The sequence below is a fragment of the Notamacropus eugenii genome, chromosome 4 (assembly GCF_028372415.1).
Source record: "Notamacropus eugenii isolate mMacEug1 chromosome 4, mMacEug1.pri_v2, whole genome shotgun sequence".
NCBI classification, from domain to species: domain Eukaryota; kingdom Metazoa; phylum Chordata; class Mammalia; order Diprotodontia; family Macropodidae; genus Notamacropus; species Notamacropus eugenii.
The window spans coordinates 158,075,423-158,092,060 of NC_092875.1; the positions used below are offsets into that span (position 1 = coordinate 158,075,423).

Sequence of the window (16,638 nt, forward strand, 5' to 3'; positions counted from 1 at the left end):
TGCTCAAGGTCCCAGAGTTATGGAGTGTATGATGTAAGATTTAAACTCAGGTCTTCCTGACTCTAGACCCAAATGTTCCACAGTGACATCTCTCCCTCCCACACCACTTCTGTGCTTCCTTTTGTTTGCTTGTCTTCCCCGCTTAAGATTGAGGGTTGGGACTGTCTTTGGTTTTATTCCCAGAGCTAAGCAATGTATCAGGTACACAGTAGGTGCTTAATAAATGTTTCTTGACAGCTGGGTGGTACAGTGGATAGAGTGCTAGGTCTGCAGTCCAGGGAGAATAATGTTCAAATATAGCCTCAGACATGTACCAGCTGTGTGACTCTGGATAAGTCATTTAACCTGATTACCTCAGTTTCCTCATCTGTAAAATGGGAATACATTACACTTAGCTCCCAGGCATGTTATGAGGATCAAATGAGATAATTGCAAGGCACTTAGCTTAGTGCCTGGTACACAGTAGGAGTTTATATAAATGTTTGCTATTAGTGGTTGAAAAGTACAAAGTAGTAGTAGCTCTGTTTTACAAGGAGCTTACTTTCTAATGGGGGGAGACAATATCTAAAAGGAAGAAAAGGGGAATGAGAGCAGAGAGGGGTAAAGGAAGGTAAATGCAGCCATGCACTGAATGAGACAGGGTGGCTTTTTGGACCTTCTTAAATGGAGGTTGTGGAAGGGGCATTTCAATCAAAGAGAGACAGTTCCAGGACTGAACTAAGGTGGAGCATGGTAGAGAGAGTCCTCCTGCAGCCTAGAGAGGAATAAGGGCATACCTTTAGGTGACTTTGCTGCTGTGGCCCTTTCTGTTAAAGCAGAAGTCACCCAGAGTTAAGATTTCATCACATTCACATCAATTTCAGTTCCAACAAGCAGATTCAAGAGGCTTCTTGCACACTAGCATACCATGCATGCTGGTACTTCAAGGAGATGCCAAATTTACAAGAGACACAATACTAACTGATCCCTGATCTCCATTTTCCTGATTTCACAGAGCTGCTTTGAGTCTCAAATAAGGTACTTTTCGCCCTTGCAAACTTTTTAGTGCTGTCAGTTATCATCATCATTATTACAGTTATTGGCTCCTGGAAGAGCATTCTGCAAAAACGGCCCTAAAACCTTGTGGCTTGATGGGGCTTGGAGGCAATAACCTCTAAAAGCCCTTCCAGCTCTACTTACGAGCCTAGGAGTATGATGCAACGCCCTGACCGTAATTAGATTTAGAGAAAGCCACTTCAATTCACTGACGCCATTTCTGTGTACAAAATTGGGATTTGAACTTGGCCTACATAATTCTTGTGAGGAAAATGTTGATAACATACAGCTTTATAAGCACAAATGTTCCAGTAAGTGAGTTCCTGCTGCGACTTGGTCCCAGTTTCCCGTAGGCATTCCTGCCCGGGGGTATATCAGAGGAAAGGCTCCCTATCTCCCCCAAATGACTCTCTAGCACTGTTATATTTGCATAACTTTATATTCTCAAATGTTTTCAAACTGTTACTCGATCCCCGCGTTACTACCTGGTGAGATAGGTCATCCCCACTTTCCAGAGGTGTAGAAATTCATTAGCTTGCCATAGACACCAAGCAAGGCTGGTGGTGAGAGCCAAGGACGCACGGGAAGGCCGCCCAGGCGGGAGGTGGCGCTGCTGTAACCCCCTGCTGAGCACCTGGGCGGACCAGCTCCCCCCCTCCCCGCGCGTCGCGGGCCTTCCAGGTGGAGACAACCGCTTCAGACAGTTTTCCGGGCCCAGTCTTCCAAGTGGGGGTGGAGCCTGGCCCTTATCTTGGCTGGCGGGGGTTGGGGGTAGGGGGTAGGGGTCATGCACACACCGTTCTGCGAGCCAAGGGCTCGGACTAGGGCTGTCCGGCTGTCCAGTCATACACTGGACGCTGGCCCAGATGAGAAGGGGCTCGGAAAGCAGCCCCTGCACGGAGATCGAGCCGAGCTCGGACGGGACAAGGCCTCTGTTCCCGCGGGCCCCGGTTTGCCAGCGAGGACAAGACGCCAAGGCCTTTGCCCGGGGGAGGGTCGAGAGAACGCCGCCTCGCCTGGCCCAGTCACTCTCAGAAAGTACTTCTTGTCCTACTCAGGCGCAAGTCCTCACGTCCAAGCCTTCTCCGACTCTCCTCGGCCCGTCTCCAGGCCCGTCCCCCTCCCACCCGGCAGCCCCCTAGCTTCCCTCCGCCCCCTCCCTCCTGGGCTCTTTCCTTTGTTGCCCGGGCTTGTTTCTAACTTGAGAAGGTCTCCCGGCCTCGCCGTCAGGTCACGTGCGTTGGTGACAGCCTCTCCCCAGGCGGCCCTGCGGCTCTCTCTCTCCTCATTGGCCGCAGGGCCAGGTGGGCGGAGCCGGGGCGGAGCCGGGGGCGGTGCGACCCATCAGCTGTTCCGTGCTCTCTACAACAACAAAAGGACCGGAGGCGGCGGCTCGGCAGCTACTGCCACAGCGGGAGCGGCGGCGGCGGCGGCGGCGCTGGGAGGGAAGACGAGGACGCTGATCTGGACGCCGCTCGCTCCCCCCGCCGGGCCCTCTGCAGCTACCTCAGCCGCCCGGGGGCGTTCCGAGCCGAGCCCCCTAGCTCCTCCGTCCCAGCTGCAGTTTCCGAGGCCAGCGTGAGTGTCCGGGCGCGGGAGGGGAGTGGGTGCCGAGGGCGCCCCGCCAGCTCCCTGGTCCTCCTCCCGGTTCAGACCCGGTCGTTGGCCGGAGGAGGCTGGCCACCCCGCCGTCCGGCTCCCGCAGCCTGTCCTCGGCCGCGCCCGCATCGCTCTTTATTGCCTTTGTAGCCTTTTCACTTCCTCTTCCCGGGGCAAGCCCTGGTACATCCAGCCTCAGAGGCCCCTCCGGCCGTGGCTGCCCTGGGGGGCCGAGCGGCGGGCGGAGCGGGGGCACAGGGCGGTAGCCGGGCCGGGGGCTGCCCCAGGAACCGCTGGAACCGAGTGTGCGTCGGGTGTCCGGTTACTGCCTCCGCCTCCTCCCCCTCGGGGTGGCCTGTTTTCTCTGCCGTGGTGGGCAGGACCTTTTTCTCCGCCTCCTCCTTGGGCTCTCGTCTTCTGCACCTCCTTCTCCCGGCGGGTTGTCGGGGCTCCTCCCCCGGTGCCCCTCCTCGGTGCCCCCCATCTCCGCCTCCCGGCTTCCTCCAAGTCCCAGCTACTGTGCACCTTCTGCAGGAAGCTCCCCCCAACCCCTCCTAACCCTGCTGCCTTTCCTCTGTTGATCATTTCCCTACTAGCCCTGTGTGTCACGGTGCGTGTCTGTGAATAGTTGTCTGTTTCCCTTCAAATGGATTGTGAGTTCCTCGAGGGCCGGAACTGCCCTTTAAAGGCCTTTCTTTGTGTCCCGGTGCCAGCACGGTGTCTGGCACAGGGCAATTATTAATAAAGGTTTTTTGACGCACTTCACCTGCGGAGACGAAGCGGGGCTCCATCCCACCTCAGGTCTGCGAAACCTGGACTGAAGTCATTGCTTCCCCTGCTTGTATCGGTACTGTTTCCATTTTTCTTCCCACTGACATATCACTCCAATCAATCAATAAGCTTTATTAAGGACATACTATGTGCCAGGCACTGTGCTAAGCGGTGGGGATACAAAGAGAGCAAAGTCAGTTATGTACACTTAAGTAAGCCCTCAATAAATATTTTTCTATATACTTTCTTTTGGCTTCCCCCTAATAGACCTATTTCTCAGGATACTTTTGAGAGTCCCTTAGTCCATTCTTTATTCATAACGTTCTTACGGCACTTAAACCATAAAACCTTGGTGTCCTCATCTGTAAAATAAGGATAATATTAACTTTTCTCACAAAATGTTAGGAAAAGAACATGTTAACTTAAATTAGTACGTTTATTTTTTGCAATAAGGTTGTGGGGGTGATCCTAGAGCAAAAACTTGGCAGGATTGGTATGGCCTTGGTGGCAGACATCGATCATTCTGCTGCTCAAGGACCCACCTAGTGTTTCTTACTAGGTTGACTGCATCGTGATTACTTTTTTTTGGTCAAAGCAATAGTCAGAGACCCTTTCTGCTTAGAGGAATTGATAGTTGCTTGCCTCACTTAAGAGAAGTTCTCAGAGATCGATCAGGAATTGAGTATTTTGTATGTGCTTTTGTATAACCAAGCTAGTGCTGTCTTCAAGCACACTGCTTTTCATTTTAAAAACCGCTGTTAGTATTAAAGTATATTAGTCCTCATGTTTACCTTCTGTATTTGAGATTTGAGGCTGGGAATAGTAGTGAAGAGATTAGGGGGGAAAAAAAACCTTTCCGGTCATCTCTAGGGAATTAACTACTGTTGTCCACTCTGGTTCTTTTTGTGTTTTGAGTAGCTTTGGGGGGGAGAAAGGATTGAAAACTTATCTTTAGGTTACTTTTAACATTTTATTTCTACTTAAATGTGCCATGAATTGGTGTGCATTGTATATAGCCTTTCCCCCAACAATACCTTTTTTTGCTTCACAGAAAACCTGTAAGTAGTGCCAAGTATGAGTTTATGGTTGAGGAAAATGTGACTTAGAGAAATTCAGTGACTTGCCCATTTCATTCAGCTTTTTATACTTTCTGCCATTTTAAGGCATCTTTAAGATGATGAAATTCAGCCTTTTTTTCATTTTGCAGGTGAGAAGACTTTGTCCACTGTTAGAGATAATTTGCAAGAAGCTGAGACTGTACAGGTCACCCAACTGACCATTCAGTTCTCTCCCAGATAGCATTTTTTTAAAAAGTCTTTAAATACTTTATTAATGAAAGGTCACAATAAGTCATTGCTTTGGGCCACTAAAAGTATTTTGTTCTAGTGCCCATACACCAGAAGTAGATTTTTGTAACTATTTTAAAAATTCAGAATCTGTGGGTGGGGGAGATACATTCGCAGTTCTTCTGAGTCAATTGTGTAATCTTCCAGGGCAAAAAGGTGTTTTGAACCTAAGTCTTAAGCTAATGTTATTCATGTGACTAACTGGTTTGTCTCTCATCTCCTCATCCTTTTTTATTTTGTTTGTTTTTAATGTGTTATCTTTCTCATTCTTCCCCTGGGAGTGGCATACCTCAAGGTTAATGGGTGGGAATTACCACTTAAATGCTAGATTTTTGTATTGTCTTTCATCCTTCTGGGTAACTGTAAGCCTGGGTGAGTCTCTGGGGAATAACTTCAGTTTAAAGTCTGGCTCAATCCTGGAAGCAAAAACGAATGGAAAATATATATATAATATATATATTTTTACCATATAGTTGACCTCTCTGAAGATACTTCAGATTAGCTTTTAAAATTACCAGGATCAGCATGGCCATTTTCTTCCACAGCTAAAATGCTTCAATATTTCCATAAATCTGTGATTTATGTGGAATGGGGACTCCTGTCACTTTCAGAGATGCTTACTTCCCAAGACTGGCTGATGACCCTTTGAAAATGAATTGAAAGTCTTTACTTGAAGTCCTAGTGTTTGAGGGTCTGTCAAGAGTTGGAACTCTAAATGACTCAGCTGAGGCATGGAAATAATACTTAATGGGAAACTTTAAAAATCATGCTTTAAATAGCTGATAGAAATAAAGGATCTGAAGAGAAAAGGGAAAGATGAGTACTTTAGTCAGGTACTCTGAAAGCTAAACCAAACACTGTGTACGCAGAGATTGAAAACATCTGGTCTAGGTGTGTGATATTTTTGTTTGTTTTTTTGGAGCCACCTACTGGCAGCTGAAGTACAATTAAAACAACTACGAATCCAAGTGAAACTAATGGATTGTAAAAAGTAACTATTTGAAGCTACATAGTATCTTTAGACTTAAATTCTGAGAAACCAAACAAAATATAGAAAGATCCTCTTGAACAAATCACAAAGAAGAGAGAGTTGGGTTTTTTTTTTTCCATACCATGCAAGGGCATTTTACACTGTATTGTGTTTTGTTTGGGGCTATATCTTATGTAGAAGTCCACTCTATTCTTGGCTAGTTTTACAAACTTTCTTTTAGGACCCTATTCTATTCCTGTAAATATTAAGCTCAATCTTGTCTACACAAACTGTTTTACATAAGTTTACCTGGATTCATCCAGTGAAGTAGGTAGTATAAGTACTTAATCCAGTTTTTCCAAATATCTTTGAGGCATTAAGTGTCATGGTTATGGTCATATAGTAAGTGGATCTTTTCCACTGTAGAGCCATAATCTTTCCACTATACCATAGTATCTGAACAGGACAGGGCAGAATTCCATTGTTTTAATCCCAGAAATACAGACTTGCTATCTTTGCTAGCTATTCTTTTTAGTGATGTTATATATATAATCCAAAATGTACTAGTTCAAATATAATTTGTATAGTTCCTTTTATTTTACTAATTGAGAAGAGCTGACACTATTCCTTGTAATTCTGCTTGATTTCCAGGGCTATATTTTTAAGTTTGTTAATTTGTAGTTTAACAGCAGGGATTCATTTCTATTTGAGTTTTAACAGGTAAGGTAGGTGGTGAAGTGGATAGAGTACTAGAGTGCTAGACCTAGTCAGGAAGACCTGAATTTAGATCAGCATTGTGACTCTGGGCAAGTCACTTAACCCTGTTTGCCTCAGTTTCCTCATCCATTGGAGAAGAAAATGGCAAATCACTCCTGTATCTTTGCAAAGAAAATCCCAAATGAGTTCACGGAAAGCCAGACATGACTGAAAATGACCAAACCACAATTTTTCAATTTTGTCTTTTCAGTCATATAAGGTTAATCTGGGAGTACCGGTTTAATCGAGGTAATATCCAGTGTAGCAAAAGTAACTGGTAAATGTGCAAAATCAGTGAATGCATGGTGAGCTCATGAAAACATCTTCCTTATGAAATGAATACATGTTATCTGAATACTACTTGGCCATATCAGTATGTTCTAGAGCCAGTCTAACTGCAGGGCTTTTTTAATAGCAATAATAGATAACATTTAAATAGCGATTACTGTATGTCAAGCACTGTGCTAAGGTGTTACAAATACTATCTCATTTGACCAAACCTAATTTATCCAAAGAGTATTCTGCCTAGGGGTGACAGAATGGCAATGGAAGGACAATGCCCATGCCTATGTTAAATCGTAAAGTTTAATAGGTATTCCTCAAACTGAATTCTTTAGCTAAAGAGAGTAGCATGGTACATATGGAGAGGACTGGACTTTGATTCAAATGTTCACATCCTGGTTCTATCTATCACCCATTGTGACCTGGGGCAAGTTTCTCTGAGGTTTTTTCTGTTCATAAAATTAAGGGGTTGGGACTAGATCAGTGTCTGACTCAAGTAGAACTAGATTCCTGCTTATAAAAGCACAACTTAATGTTTTCTAAGTTGTATTTTTATGTGTTTTGTTAAACATTACATTTTAATCTGGTTTAGCCCACACTTAAGAGTTCTGTGGGCCATGAGTTTGATACTTCTGGACTAGATGTCAAAAGATCTTCTAATTCTAAACAGATGATCTTCTGAAAGCTTGCCATTCTTAATTTTTTCTTTTGATAACAACCACTTGTCTTACTAGTCACTTAGCACTGACTACTCATGAGTCATCTTTTTCCAGTCCCTTACCCCCACCCCCACACAGTCAAGCCAGTAATAACTTCTGTTAGTTTCACCACCCCAAAACTTCTCCCCATCAGACTATACTTTCCCACTCTTACTGCAACTATTGATTCCTATCTCTTTTCCCCAAAGCAGTATTCTAACAGCTATGTGACCTTGATCAAGTCATCCTCTTTTCAACCTAAATTTCTTCCTCTATAAAATCAGGGGGATGGCCTGTAAGCTTCTGCCTCTAAATTTGCAATTTTGTGATCTTCACACCTGCTTTCTTTCATTCATCCTTCCTAGTCCTGGCTGAGTAACTTTCCAGTTGAGCATTATGTAGTTATTCATTCAGTCATGTTCCACTTATGATCCCATTGATCAACTGTCCATGGGGTTTTCTTGGCTGACATACTGGAGTAGTTTGTCACTTTCTTCTCCAGTTTTTCTTTAATGCAATCGAGGGATAAGTGACTTGCCCAGGGACACACAGCTAGTAAGTTGTCTGAGGCTGGATTTGAACTCATGAAGATCTGTCTTCCTGAGTTCAGGTTCACTCTGACTTCGTCCAGTGCATCACCTAGCTAGCTGCCCCTGGCTCCACTCTAATTGGTGACTTTCCTGACCACCTGTTCAGGAGGAGCCCAGCCATGCTAACAACCTATTCTCTAGACTCAACTGCCCTGCCAATTTCCTTACCCATTTAATGGTTACCATCCTTCCCTGCTCCTCTAGTTTACCTTAATGTGTTCTTTCCCCATTTAGAAAGTAACTTTTTAAGAGTACAATGTATTTGCATCCTTGCTGCTTAATATAAGTAGCTCCAGTTCCAATTTTCTAAATCCCTTCACAGTCTAGCTTCACTTTTCAGCTTATCTTGTATCTTCTGCTATTTCAACTGCATTCCATCTGAGGGTTCTTTGTCCAACCCATATCTTGAGGCCCATCTCTGTGTGTTGCTTCTGACCACACTTTCCCGCTTATTTCTCAAATAAACGTGAATTTTTGAAAGCTCCTATTTCTTAGCATTTTACCCCTTTTATTTGCACTTACGTGTTTTGTGATCATATTGTATGCCTTTTCCATTAGATAGCGGGCTTGTTTTTAACAAGGTCTGTGCCACGTCTTGGTATCTCAGTTTCTACAATGGTATCTTGCATGCTATAGGCATTATGAATCTTGAAGACCTGCAGAATCCAGGCTGAGTGTCCTTGACAAACTGAAGCCCATGGTTGGAACAAACTGACTTATTTTTCCCATTTATTTTATATCAATCTGCGTTTTTTTTTTTAATTTTCACGTTAGTTATGTTATAAAGAAGAATTAGAACCAATGGGAGAAACCATGAGAGAAGAAAAAAAGAGCAAATCTTATGCTTCAGTCTGCATTCAGACTCCATGGTTCTTTCTCTCAATGTGGACAGCATTTTCTATCATGAGTGTTTTTGGAGTTGTCTTAGATCCTTGCAATGCTGAGAATAACTAAGAATATCCGACTTGGTCATCACATAAAATGTTGCTGTTACTGTGTAAAATGTTCTCTTCGTTCTGCTCACAACAGTTAATGCAAAAGTCCAGGTTTTTCTGAAATCTGCCTGCTTGCTCATTATTTCTTATAGAAGAATAGTAGTCCATTATATTCATATACCACAACTTGTTCAGCCATTCCCTAATTTATGGGCATCCCCTCAATTTCTAATTCTTGGCCACCCCAAAAAGAGCTGCTATAAATATTTTTGCATGTAATTCCCATTTTTATGATCTCTTTGGGATACAGACCTAGAATTGTTTCAATCTGCATTTGTTATAGGATTGCTATATGCTAGGCACTATGTACCCGTATTTAGTTGCCTTAGAATCAATAAAAATAATGAATTTTAGAGATGAAAAGAAACTTCAGGTCTAGTCCAAAATCTTTATAGGTAAGGAAATGAAGTTCTAGAAGAGGAAAATGGCACCCAATAGTAGCCAGTATTGCTAGTTCAGAAGTTTGCCACTGTTAAATACAATTTGTGAATAATGTTGAGAATTGATTAAGCTCCCCCATTAAGTGAATTAAGGAGGTCCTAAAGGCTTGGATATATCTTTCTGGATTGTTTTTAAAATGTTTTGAAAGAATATCTTTGGTTGCAGAGCAATGAGTGTTCCCAGCATAAAATAGTTTCCACTAAATAAGCATCACAGGAAAGCTGACATAGTCAACTGCTTCTGGGCCACACCCTTGTTCCTCATAGCAGGAAAATTTACCAGGAGGCAGGGAAGCCACGGTAACCAGCAGTTTTTTACTGAGCAGGATTTCCTGCCCTATAACTGAGACAATACTTAGCCTTCTTGGGGCCTCATCTCCAGGCTTCTTATCTGAAGCAGTTTGCCAAAAGGGTAAAATAATAGTAATAGCTAGCATTTGAAAATTGCTTTATTAATTTTATCGTTTTATCTTCATAATAACCCTAGGAGGTAGGTGCTGTTATAAATACCCAAATGGCAGATGAGAAAACTGAAGCAAACTGTCAGTAAACATTTATTAAGTGTCTGCTATGCCATGTGCACTGGTGATACAAAAAGAAGCAAAAGAAAGTCCCTGTCCTCAAGTTCAGTCTGATGGGTGTGATAGCAAGCAAATATTTATAACCAAGCTATATACGCAATAAGTAGGAAATAGAATAGAGGAGTTGGGAAAAGTTTCCTGTAGAAGCTAGGATTTTTGCTGAGACTTATGGGAAGCCTGGGAAACCAGCACACACCAGTGTCTGAGGAGAGGTTTGAACCCAGGTCTTTGTGACTCCAACTATCACTTTATCCATTTGTGTTCCTGGGACCTAGCCTGGAATCTCTGAAAAAATGCATGAATATGATTGTTTTCTATATGAACTTATTTTTTAATCCAAAATTTGTTGTTGTTTGTCATATTTGAGGTTCTGTGTCCCCATCTGGGATTTTCTTGGCAAAGGCACTGGAATGGTTTGCCATTTCCTTCTCCAGCTCATTTTACAGATGAGAACTGAGGCAAACAGGGTCAAGTGACTTAAATTAACTTCTTCATAAATCTGAGTGTTATTAACAGAATGACTATGTTGGATGATGTTGAATCCTAATTTTGCATAAATAAAATGTAACATTTTGTAACGAGCTTTGGTTTTGAGTTCAGCCCCTCGGTGACTATACAACCAATCTTACCTGTACTGTACCATGAAGTATGTATTGGGGGCAGAGTCAGAACTCTGGTTGTGGCTTCCTTCAGAGGCATTACAAATATTTCTTGGTTGATCACATTGGCCTCTAGAGCAAATACAGCATAAGAAAGAAGTGATTTTTTTCCCCCCTCCATTCCATGGATGAGCATTTGGCTATTGACTGTCTAGAAATAATGGGAAGGAAGACACAATACTAGAGGGCTATAAATAAATGTGCCTGTTTAGCAATAATTATTCTTTTTCTATTTCAGCTGAGGATAATCTCTGCACTCCATACTTTCTTTAAATAAGAATTTATGCACTTTAATTTCCTGTCTGTGCCATTGGGCTAATTGAAGACAGTGTTTTGAAATCTACAGCTACAGTACCAGCCAAAGTTTCATTCTTGCCTTAACGATGTTCCAGAGGTTGAATAGTATGTTTGTGGGTGAAGTCAAGAACTCTCCTAGCAAAGAACCAGAATTTAGTGAAAAAGAGGATGATGAATGGATTCTTGTTGACTTTATAGGTAAGAGATCTTCAGTATATAATCATTATGAGAAGTGGTAAATATTCTGTTTGTGCATAAATAAATCAGCAACCCTGATGTATTACAAAGCTAAAACATAAATAAACAGTAATTCATTTACAGACCTTAAAAAACTGACAAAAAGAGCTAGTTAGTGAAAATCCACTTTTATTATAGGTAATGAACACTTTCATTTTTTGTTTTTCTGGCAATTTATTTGCTTTTTTTTTTTTTTTTAAACCCAACACACAAGAAAAATCAGTAAGCCATTAGGCCCTTGGTAAGTCATAGTTGATAATCATTTCTCTGACTTGAACAGATAACCAAACCTTTGTTAGGAAAATAGAGGCTGGCTTGTGAACATAATGTGTGATGTTAATAACATTTTCCCTTTTTTCCCCTCATGTGCCCTATGAATTTGAATAATCAACATGACATCCATTTCCACTGTGGAACTATTCAACATCTTGTTCAATTTGGAATATGACTTAGACACTACTTTTTCAACAGAAGTAGAAGAGGAAGACATCAGTGAAGAATCGCCTAATGAACATCCTCCAGTTTTTTCCTGTTTACCAGCTTCCCTGGAATGTTTAGCTGATACTAGTGAATCCTGCTTCGTCCAATTTGAGGCCTGTCCTATGGAGGAGAGTTGGTTTATTACCCCTCCCCCATGCTTCACTGCAGGTGGATTAACCACTATCAAGGTGGAAACCAGTCCTTTGGAAAACCTTCTAATTGAACATCCCAGCATGTCTGTTTATAATTCCTCCAGAAATCTTAATGAAGGCAGCTGTGAGACCGATCAGTTTCATAATCCAAGCAGTCCTAGGTAAGTTGTAACCAACTGACATCATCCATAGGCAATACAAGTAATTTTAACTGTAGTAAAGTCTAATTTGAGATGAAAAGATTAACATTTTAAACAAAAGATTTATTGAAAGACTGTACATGTTAACACAATTATTTAACACTTTAGTTTTTTTTTTACTATATGACTGTAGTCTATGTACTAAACTATCTCATCTAGAAATAATTTAAAAATAAAATAATTGAATTATAGTTGACCTCTGTCTGAAGTTGAAGATGGCATCTGGAGTTGCCAAGTTTACTAGAATTCTTCCCCCCCTCACCCTTCCCAATCAGTGTTATGGGATTTGAGTGTTCCTAAGTTACTTTACTTATTTCAAAGCGGGATCAGTGATATTTACCCCCAAATGAATTAAATTTATAAACAGATTAAAACATTGTTTCACTCAGACTAGAACCGTTTGGGGTGGAGGGAATAAGATGGTTAGTTTCCTCATTTTGTTAATTAAAGCAGTTTCTTTTAAAATGTTATTGAAATCATACCTAATTTCTCTATTAGGAGAGTAAAGGATAAAAACCTAATTTGAACATTATTAATATATGACAGAAAGTTGTCATCCAGTTTTGCACTACTTTAAAGAGTCCCCTTAAATGTCTTTTAAAATATGTTACCCAGTTAGTGTTTTATGAATGAGCTTTGTATTTATTTTTTTTAAAGCTCTGAATTGTAGGCAGTTCCCAGTTTATACTCAAACAGGCCCTGTACCCAACACTTGGGGGCCTCATGCTTCCTTCTTGCTATCTCCCTGACCAACCTCCCCCACCCCTACCCCAAAACCCTCTGCTACCCTCGCTTTACTAGCTCTTACCTGAGCCTGCTTGGGAACCCTTTGGTTCTCCTCTTACCCCAGACCTGGTCTAATTCTAGGCCTGGAGGTGGTGAAGGGGAAGTAGAGGGAGGAAAAACTTCAAACCCAGCAGCCATCCCTCTCTCAGACTTCCTTCTGACTGCAGTGTCCTAGTAAGGGGAAAAACCCTGATTTGGAGGATGGCGGTGGAAAGGTAAGTGAGCTGAGCCAAGCCTTGGGCCTTACTTAGGAAGTGAAAAAATGGAGGGGGTGGGATGGAGGCTGGGGTGTCTGGGGCTGAGAAGCTAAATAAGGAATGCTTAATGAATATTAAACTGTAAAATACTTTACACTGAAGAACCTCCCACCTTACAGTAAAGTATAAAATAACTGACTTGTAATTTTCAGATTCCTAAAGATCTATCTATCCCAGTATGGGTGCTAGGTGTCATTTTTAAATAAGCAGATGGGGTATTTTGATCCATTCTAGCTGTGTGACTGATTAGTCTGTTTAGTGATGTTACTATAGAACATTTTACTATTGCATTATAGAATTGAAGGGACCTTATGGTGCTATGAATTGATGACTCTTGAGTCAGCAGTTAACACCTGATTGCATTAAGCCTTACAGGTTTATTTGTGATAAATTATGTTCTTAATTAGGTTTAAGTATATAAATTTGAGTAAATCTGTTCTAATAAAGAAGATTTGACCAAAACTATACACTAAAGTTAAACTAGCACTTGAAATCTTTAGTTGTTTTAATAATTCACCATTTGCCACTGTAGGGCCAGGAAAAGCTGCTTAAGGCTCAGTAAGTATTTTCATCACTTGTGATCCATGTTACATTTTAAAGTCTACTAGTAAGACTGAGAATTTGTTTTAAAAAAAACTTTATATTTTAAAAGGTATTGAATTTAAAACTTAAGAGTTGACAGAAGTGGAAGCATCTTTATTTTCTGTTGGCTCTTTGTGGGCTTTCTTATTAGATTATGAATTCTGCTAATTAGAAAAATCCATATAGTCACATATTTGTCATTGAGCCTCTATTTTTGATCATGTTCTTCCTAAACATGTAAAACCAAATTTAAGCAGGTGAATGAAAGTAGCCTATCAAATTTTGCTGTGTAGACATGATTCTCTTCTGTAGTATGTATTGGGAAACAGATTTTGCATTTTTTTATAAATACTATTCAGATCAATATTTGATCTTCAAAACAGAAAGCATATTAATATGCTTCTGTTTGTGCTATTGTTTAACATTTCTGCTAGCATAGTAGCTTGGGTTACATATAACATTCTAAATATAATCTATTCTAGATCAACATTAGTTTCAGCATTTTATTCTAAACTAAAAATTATTTGAGCAGTAATTATTTGTATACCTGGGAAAATATTCATAGGAATCACATGGCCAGTTATTGCTCAAAGTTATATGTCACATTGGTCAAATTATATGGCCCCTGAACATTTTTCAATTCTAAAGGCTTGCTGTAACATTGTATGTTAGTTCTGCTCCTAAGGGGTGTTTAAAGCACTCCACTATTCTGTACTAAAAATATGTAGCTGCCTTTGTGCATGGATATTTTAACCGAATCTTACCCTAAAGACTAAAACCGTATTTATTGCACAGTCAAGGACTAACTCCTTTACAATGCTAACTAATACTTGGAAGTACAAAGGGGTAAGTTTTCAAATTTAGCTAAAAAGTCAATTTGGTAAGTTTAATTTCCAAATAACTTAATAGCATTCTGTTTGTGAACATTTGACATGTTTTTGCTATTTCAGAATGGAAGTACAGAATGAAGTGGGACAACATGTTCACTGCTATGTTACAGCTCTTGCTGCTCATTCAACTTTCCTTGAACAAACCAAGGGCTTTCGTCCCACCCAGTGGATAAAGGAACATGGTGAAAGACATCCTCTGAATAGGAATAGCCTCCGTCGCCAAAATCTTACCAGGGATTGCCACTCTCGGCAAATCAAGCACAGTGGGTGGGTTGTTCAGCAGCCTTGCCAGCGTCAGTACAATTACTGAGGATTCCAAGTCTTAATCATATCATTTTGTTGGTATATTGCTCTTGGTTTTTATGTGTGAGAGTGTGGGTGAGTGTGATGTGCATACATGCACTCAAGTAATGGAAGGTGTGTATTTACAGCTTGACTGATGATCAATCATTTAAATAGATTGTTTCTATAGATAGTTTTAAAAAAAAATTACATTCTGTGTATCACACAATGCCTTGCTCTTAAGAGTTAACTTTTTTCCTGAACTTTATCAGAATGTTTTAGAAACATCAGTACGATTGCAGTGTTTAGTACTTTGAAAATGTCTTTGACTCAACGAAGTTATGTGAGTTAGTCGGCATTTTAAAGACATTTCTTAGTGATGGAATAGTCAGGTTTCCGCTGATTTTCTTTTTTTTTCTTTTTGTATTAATCAAAAGTTTGAGTAAACAAAATTTCTCAGGGTCAGCCATACACTTTAATGACCAGTACTTGATAATCTTTTCTGTATATAACGAATACAATTTTTTACACACTAACAAGCATTAAAAGGCAGTGGTTGCCATGGACGTAATGGAATCATGGCTGAACTTTATTGAAAGAGAACTTGATATTTTACTATTTCCTCATCACTCATACAGTAATTTTGGTATGTCAGGTACATTTAGTTCATAGATAGGAGTTAGCTATCTTTCTGATGATTATAATGATGTGGTACAAATATTATAGGGTATTGTGGGACAGAAATACCTGTTTCATTTAGTAAAAGCAGATCTGTGGTTTATACTTTGAAGTGTTCATTTATGAAAAAATGCTCATTTGTTCCAGTGTTTTGATTACTAAGAGGTCTTCTTTTTCCCCTTCTGGTTAATTACAGATTAGAAAATAGCCATTATTGTGATGTAGAAATTAATTCAGCCTCTTCACTTTACACAATGAGAAGCGCAAGTCTTTATTTCTAGCCTAGGAATAGAATTATTAAATTCTGCTTTTCCACCATTGAGTTTGTGCTGATATGTGGTGTGCATGGATTGACCTCTGACAAACACTGTTTCCAGGCTAACATTGTCTTGAATGAAGATTAGTAGCTGGGGTTTTCTTGATTTTTTTTTTTTTTTTTTTTTTGGTTCTTGCTGTATGGGCTAATTTTTCCGTTTCAGGCAAAAATCTTGGAACTACTCTATCCTTTGTTTTCCTCATACAATAGGTGAATAAAGATACCTACCTCACAGGGGTGTTGTGAGGATAATAAATAAGGTTGAAGTAGAGATAGATTTCTAGAACTGGACCTTCCATGTAATTCCAAGGGGCTCTCTACTGAATCAGTTCTTTCTACAGAATCATATTTCTGCCTGGGCTGGATAGGTAGTTCAAAAGAGCATGGTGCTAATGAAGCTAATCTCTGGTTTAATTTCTCTTCAGGATAATTAATTTAGCTTCACAAAAGGAAAAAACCCATGACCACCATTAATCTGTAGCTAGCTTTACTTTTTTAGTATTTAGTGACGGCTTTTACTGAGCTATCTACACTACAAATTCTCACTTCCCTGTATGGCCAGAGACGTAATTAGAACTCAATGTCTATTTTTGCTCACAATAGAATATCATCATGCTAATAATTTGTCAGTCCTTTTTTCAACTACAGTCTAGCCCTGACTAAATAATAAATGCAGGTTAAAATGCTTTTGAAAGGAAAAGCATTATAATCAATGCATTTTAAATGGCTGTGTGGACTTCCGAGGCCAGGAACTATGGG

The 16,638-nt window shown here is 40.5% G+C and overlaps 2 protein-coding genes across 4 annotated transcripts; both read left to right on the forward strand.

Annotated features, from left to right (window-relative positions):
- The first annotated feature begins 1,822 nt into the window (after positions 1 to 1,822).
- Positions 1,823 to 11,161, forward strand: LOC140502366 (uncharacterized). The gene is made up of 2 exons (XM_072606581.1): positions 1,823 to 2,613; positions 10,961 to 11,161. Exons 1-2 carry the CDS (start codon positions 1,823 to 1,825, stop codon positions 10,962 to 10,964), a joined length of 795 nt encoding a protein of 264 aa, XP_072462682.1. The 3' UTR covers positions 10,965 to 11,161.
- TP53INP1 (tumor protein p53 inducible nuclear protein 1) lies at positions 11,093 to 15,769 on the forward strand. Of its 3 annotated transcripts, XM_072603492.1 has the most exons (4): positions 11,093 to 11,217; positions 11,710 to 12,049; positions 12,956 to 13,089; positions 14,664 to 15,769. In XM_072603492.1, exons 1-3 carry the CDS (start codon positions 11,106 to 11,108, stop codon positions 13,047 to 13,049), a joined length of 546 nt encoding a protein of 181 aa, XP_072459593.1. In that variant the 5' UTR covers positions 11,093 to 11,105; the 3' UTR covers positions 13,050 to 13,089; positions 14,664 to 15,769. The 3 variants fall into 3 exon arrangements, with proteins under 3 accessions (XP_072459593.1, XP_072459591.1, XP_072459592.1); XM_072603490.1 differs by lacking the exon at positions 12,956 to 13,089 and having other exon boundaries at positions 14,664 to 15,667; XM_072603491.1 differs by lacking the exon at positions 12,956 to 13,089 and having other exon boundaries at positions 11,099 to 11,217; positions 11,728 to 12,049; positions 14,664 to 15,667.
- The last annotated feature ends 869 nt before the right edge of the window (positions 15,770 to 16,638 follow it).